Genomic DNA, 6,000 nt, shown 5'->3' with positions numbered 1-6,000 from the left:
GTACTATGCAGCAATGTCAAAGTATAAATTCTGAATGATTTTAAAATGTTCAAAATTAATATGATTAGGGTCAAATTCACAAATTAGTGACGTGTATTTAATCATGTTAATATGAAGATCTGATAAAAAAGAACAACAAAAAAAACAACAAAAAGAACAACTCGTAGTACTTTAGTACAATTTCTATGGGGTCAAAACAAATTTCATTATGACCTAACAGTAGAAAAGGGGACAGAGGGAGTGGTGTATTACATGACTGCAGGATCTAACTTCACAGGTTTGTTTGCTGTCTGTAATCATGGAGACACATAGCTCTGCATAAGAGCTGTAGATGCAAAATGGATTGATATTTGCAAAGTTCTTTCATTTTTTTTTAGTATAAACAATTAGGGCAATTAAGGAAAAATGCCTCTATAGATTTAATTTGCCTCCCTATTGATTTAGTAAATGCATATTGTTAAAGAAAGAAAGGCTTAATGGGGTTTTGCAGGTAAAACTATTTTTTGGTGCTTAAATGACAAGCGATGACTGCTTACTTCTAGATGGACGATGTGTCGGTCAGAAGCACTGTACCAGCATTTTCAGTGCACGCCACGTGACCACATCAGCGCCTACAGTGGTAGCCAGTCGTTACGACCACGTGTCCCCTAGGGCTAAACACGCCCCTAGTGGTCGGTGTGTCATAACATGTGACCTAAATACATTCCCCCTCCTTGCGGTCTGCCTGCGCATGCACAGTCTACAGTAACGCAGACCACACCCCTCTTACTCCTCCTCTTTATGGACACACCCAAATCTTTTGGGCTGTGTGAATGTATAAGAGGAGTTTAGGAAAATAAAACTCCCAGTGACTCGCCCACTTTATTGGGCTGTACCTGAGGACCGGAGTTCTATGGTCACGTGATCACCACTGAACCTGCATTTGACCTACGCAGCATCCATCTATAAGTAAGTAATCCTCATTTGTCATTTAAACACACAAACACCTTTTACCCAGAAAACCCCTTTAGAGGACATGCTATTAGGGAAATCCCTGCTTATAAGCTCTATTAGGCCATATTAATTTGACAGAGGGGGGTCTCCATCTTGAGATCACCTCTATTAGCCAGAATGGAGAGCTCTGGAGGACTCGTCATGACCATGTAATAAATGTGACATGTAAAACCGAATTTCTACTGCAGCGGCCACTGCAAGGAAAACGTGAGGCCACCTGCAGCTTCCTCTGGCGATAAAAGCTAATAATGGGGGAGCAGCTGTCGGACAACCAGCAATCATCTAAACACCAGTGATTCCTCATTAAGCAAAGGGGTTGTCCAGATGATAAAAGCATCCAGCATACAAGTAGAAGAGATGTTACACTTACAATTCATATAAATAGCATTTATTTGTGAGAAAAGTCTAAACATAGAAATCGATTCTTATTTTAGGACCTATAGATGGAAAGATTCTGAAAATGTGTTTGAAAAATTATTAAATGTTCCAGTATCAAATAGACATATAAACATTGACATATAAACACAAAATTATACATATACATAATCAAATAAATGAAAACACATAGATTGTCTAAAATGCATATTAAAAACTTGCCCAAGATGCAAAGAAATTAGCATTTTTAGCAGAAACATGAAAATATCTTTATTCACAACTTGTCTGCACATTTTGCCTAAATATTGTGTGGTATATTGCCCATGCATTATGAGATATCATACATGAGGCAAACTATTGCAAAAACATGTTTTCATTTCTTCCTGTTCAAATAGTCTAATCATCCTGTCAACGATTACAAATAGCGCATTATGAATGTCCATCGTATATATTCTTTCTTTGTTGCATTGGGAATATATTATATATAATATATATAATAAATGGAAGTGTTTGTGATTGGCCAATATGAACTTAAACAGAGCAGTTGTTTAATGACCAATCATCCCAGACGAAGCCGTTGGGGAAACGAGCGTAGGGTGTGACCTGGTGTATCTGCTCAGATATTCTTTACTTCTTTGAATTTTGCTATTACCATTTGTGTATTCACCATGGAGCTCTTACCATTGTCACTAAAATTTAAGCGATATATATTTGACACCAGTAAGATTAATCTATACTTACTCATCTCATTCATTTGCAATGACTCTTTAAGTGTTTTTAATGAACTTATGTTTTTAATTATATATGAAATAAAATTGATATGAATTCTTAAACAACTATACATTAATCTTGCATTATTTTTACCTTTTATGAGTGTACATTGGGAATGTGTTAAATAATTTTTATAAAGCAAATTTATTTAATTATTTGAAATGCTGCATACCAATGAGAGTTGAGTTATCTCAATAATACAACCCCTTTCCATGTACGCTATCAGGACATATACACATCATATCAGGGAGAGCAGCTCACAAAGAGTGGCTCTCACGTTAACGGATTAAACCGTCCATGTATTACGTGGTTGCTTATTCATGTAATGCCAAATTTCACCTGCAGTGGTCAATGCAGAGTAAATGTATGGCTGTCTGCAGCTTTCCCTGACCATCACAGCGATGGGAGCGATCAGTGGTTATTTATGAAGGCAGACCCCCTAATTGTCGAGCCAACTGTAATGTAAGAAGAGGTTGTCTTTATGAGGCAACCACTTTAATACTGTCATGTATAGAATTAGGCTATTTAAATATATTGCCTACATATATGGGAAAATATGCTGTTTAAAATTCTGCTCATCAGGCAGCACAGGAGAACTTAGTGGCAAGATGAAGAAAAGGGTCAGTGGCAGAAAATAACTTTAAAACTATGTAAGAGTAACTAGAGCTGAATTCTCCAGAAGTCCTGCAATCCTAAAGTCTACAAAATCTACTAGTATTACAATTAAATAATGAATTATGGCGTTGGGTCCTCCATACAAATTGCAAAACCACTTGTTCCTTGTTAGAATATTTACAATTTAAACAGACACAAATTGTGAACTGGGATAAGTCACAATAAGAGCATCATAGTCACCTACAGTAATATTAACTGAATCCTACTCCTGTAAATTCTAGTGAAACAGTACCAGCGGAAAAAGTATACCTGACATATGAGGTTACTAGCTCAGTTACCAGTAATATGTATCTCCTGCAATAAACAAATTTGAGAAACTAGTCTACAGGGGCTTGCTGCAATCGTATCCATGAACAGCTTGAATGGTAGCGTACACTCCATGTAGACTATACATTCATGAAAAATTTCAAATAACTTCAGATCCAGCAATTGATGGTTTCAAGTTCAGTTCCTGAAAGAAAAATACAATAATTCATATTATAATCTCAGTAACTGTGATTAGCACTCGATATAGGGCTATGTTCACACCGCCATCAGAGGCTCCATCAGCAGTCCAGCATGCAGCACTGTTTTTCCCATCAAAGTCACTGACACCATGATGGAACCTCATTGTCAGTCCACAAGTGTGAGCAGTGGCTTAGCAATTTTACAAATTACATGTGTTAGGGTTTAACAATGTTTTTTGTTTTTTACAAATATTGAACCTCAAAATACAGATTTCAGGTGCATGGCACACACCAGGTTCCAGGTTCTGCAAACTCACATTACCTATTTTTCCACTTCTGAACAGTGAGGATTCATAATTCTTGTGACTTAAAGCCTAATTCCCATAATACTTTTACCTAGGGGCACACATACTATAGGGATAGATCATGGGGCCCCAGTTGGTCCCATATACTATACTACCGGCTGACAAGAACATGTACAGGACCCCTCTATTATTAGCCTGGAAGGGGGTAAAGAATTGGCCTAAGGGTCATGAAAAGGGCATGTAGTGGGAACTAAACACGTGACTTCTGTCCAAGGGGCAAAATCCAGCTCAATAATGGGGGGCCCAATTAGATTTTTGCTATAGGGCACACTCTCTTGTATGTCACTGCCTTTATCAACCAAACACATCTCCTACCTCTGTGCACATTATCACCTTTTGTTTTTGCAAATTTCTAAAAATAATATTTCAACCAAAATTATATTTAAAATTATTACAGAAATATAATTTAAATTATATGTTATAAAAAGTAAAGCAAAAGTAAAATAAGTAAAGTAAAATAAAGAAATTTAGTGTTGAGATCCCCATCGCTGAAACAAAGGTGCAGAAGCACTCTGCACCTAAGGCTCTCCTTGTTAGGCTGAAAATGGGCTCACGCACCTACTATGTGAGCCCCATCTTTAGCCTAATAAGGAGAACTGATCACAGTCAATAATGCAGAGCACACAGCTGAGCTCTTCTGCCTCTTCGTCTTAGCGATTTTTGGGGTCTCAGTACACAGATCTCCACTGACCAAAAGTTTTAATTTGTCTCTATGACATATTAAAAGTTTTGCGAATGTTTAGTTAAGGTCCTTTTACATGTTTCTGAACATTGCCCTGTGTAAGCGCTCGTTCATCAGCTGATTGTATCGTTTATGCTGCAAGAAATATTATCGTTGTCTGCTGCACATCTCCGTTTATAAACAGGGAGATGTGCTGTCAACATGATAGAAATGTATAAGGACGGCCTATTGTAGTAACGATCGCTCGTTCCCAAACATAGCTACTTGTGATAGGAGCAAACGACCGCTGATCAACAAGCTGTCTTGTTGATCGGTGTATGTTTACACAGCCTATGTCGGGCCGTGTAAGAGGACCCTTACGCTTTAATTCGACTAAGACTTTCCTCTTCCTTCATTATGGGATCTGATCCATATACAGATACACAATATATTGGCTTAAATATATAATAGCTTCTGAGCATTTGTTAACCTTGTAATGATTCCGCCTATTTAGGCCTTAACCCCTTGGCGCTGCAGCCAGTATAAATTTTTTCATTTTCATATTACCCCTTCCGCATAACTTGTTTATTTATTCCATCGACTTTTTTTTTGCAGGACAAGCTGTATTTTTAATGCCACCATTAAATGTACCATATAATGTACTTAGAAACTTTTAAAAATAAAGCATGTGGTTGAATGGAAAAAAAACCCAGCAATTCATCCATTGTTTTTGGGTTTTTCACCGTGCGGTAAAAATAACATGTTAATTTTATTCTGCAGATTAATACGATTATAGGAAACCAAATTTATGTAGTTTTTTCTGTTTTACTATTTCTACAAAATAAAAATAATTGTTTTGTGTCGTCCTATTCTGAGACCCATTTTTTCTTATTTTTCTGGGAATTGGAGATATATTTTTTTTGATGCAAGCTGTAGTTCTGCGTTTTTTTGCGAGACAAACTATAGCTTTTATCGGGACCATCTTGGGGTACAACTTTTTGATCACTTTTTATTCCAATTTTTTAGAGGTGATGTGTCCAATTCTGGGCTCCTTTCTAGGTCCACAGGTCTGACTGCATAGGGTTCCCCAAGTCTGCAGTGACCCGATCAATGGGGGAGTCCCCTTTGATCAGCTCGTGGTCATGGACTGCAACAATGATAAGGTTAAACGTCGGGATTAAAGGTTCCTCCGATCCAAGCTGTAGAGCAGGAAGCTACTCTAAGATTCAGAGCTATTAGTAACGGCTCATTTTTAGAGCAGAAGAGCTTGGAAAGCCTTTAACCCCTTTTACGGCAGTGATGCCAAAAACCATTGCTGCAGATTGAGGACCTGCACTGCCCGCCATCAAAAAACAGTGGGCAGTTGTTAAAGTGTTAAAGTTACTGTATATAAAATATAGAGTCATAGGAATCATATACTTAGCTTAATTCAAGGACCTCCAATCTGCGATATTCCAGCTGTTGGGAAACCACAACCCTCAACTTGCTCTGTCAATCATGTTAGATATTTTTAATTAGACATTAAATTTAATATACCTACTTGCAAATAAATTTTCCCATATTATTTACTGAAAGGCGGCTCGTATAATCCTGTCACTAAGAGGCTGAGTTGGTCTAAAATTATCAGCCAGTATTCCATCACTTTCATCCTCAAGATCTGCTCCTTTTATATGCATTCTCAATCGCCTGAATTCTTCAATCTGCAAGGGACAAA

General features: G+C 37.4%; 1 protein-coding gene across 1 annotated transcript in view; it reads right to left on the bottom strand.

Annotated features, from left to right (window-relative positions):
- Positions 1-675: 675 nt before the first annotated feature.
- Positions 676-6,000, bottom strand: part of CA8 (carbonic anhydrase 8) — an 88,426-nt gene continuing 83,101 nt past the window's right edge. The window contains exons 8-9 of the mRNA XM_075826206.1: positions 5,827-5,986; positions 676-3,265 (exon numbers count right to left, since the gene is read on the bottom strand). Coding sequence (XP_075682321.1) covers positions 5,852-5,986 — 135 coding nt within the window. The 3' untranslated portion in view covers positions 676-3,265; positions 5,827-5,851. The remainder of the gene's footprint in view (positions 3,266-5,826; positions 5,987-6,000) is intronic.

Source organism: Rhinoderma darwinii, chromosome 5, assembly GCF_050947455.1.
Source record: "Rhinoderma darwinii isolate aRhiDar2 chromosome 5, aRhiDar2.hap1, whole genome shotgun sequence".
Classification (NCBI taxonomy): Eukaryota; Metazoa; Chordata; class Amphibia; order Anura; family Rhinodermatidae; genus Rhinoderma; species Rhinoderma darwinii.
Note: the sequence above shows the minus strand (reverse complement) of the source record. Positions and strands in the feature narration are given on the sequence as shown.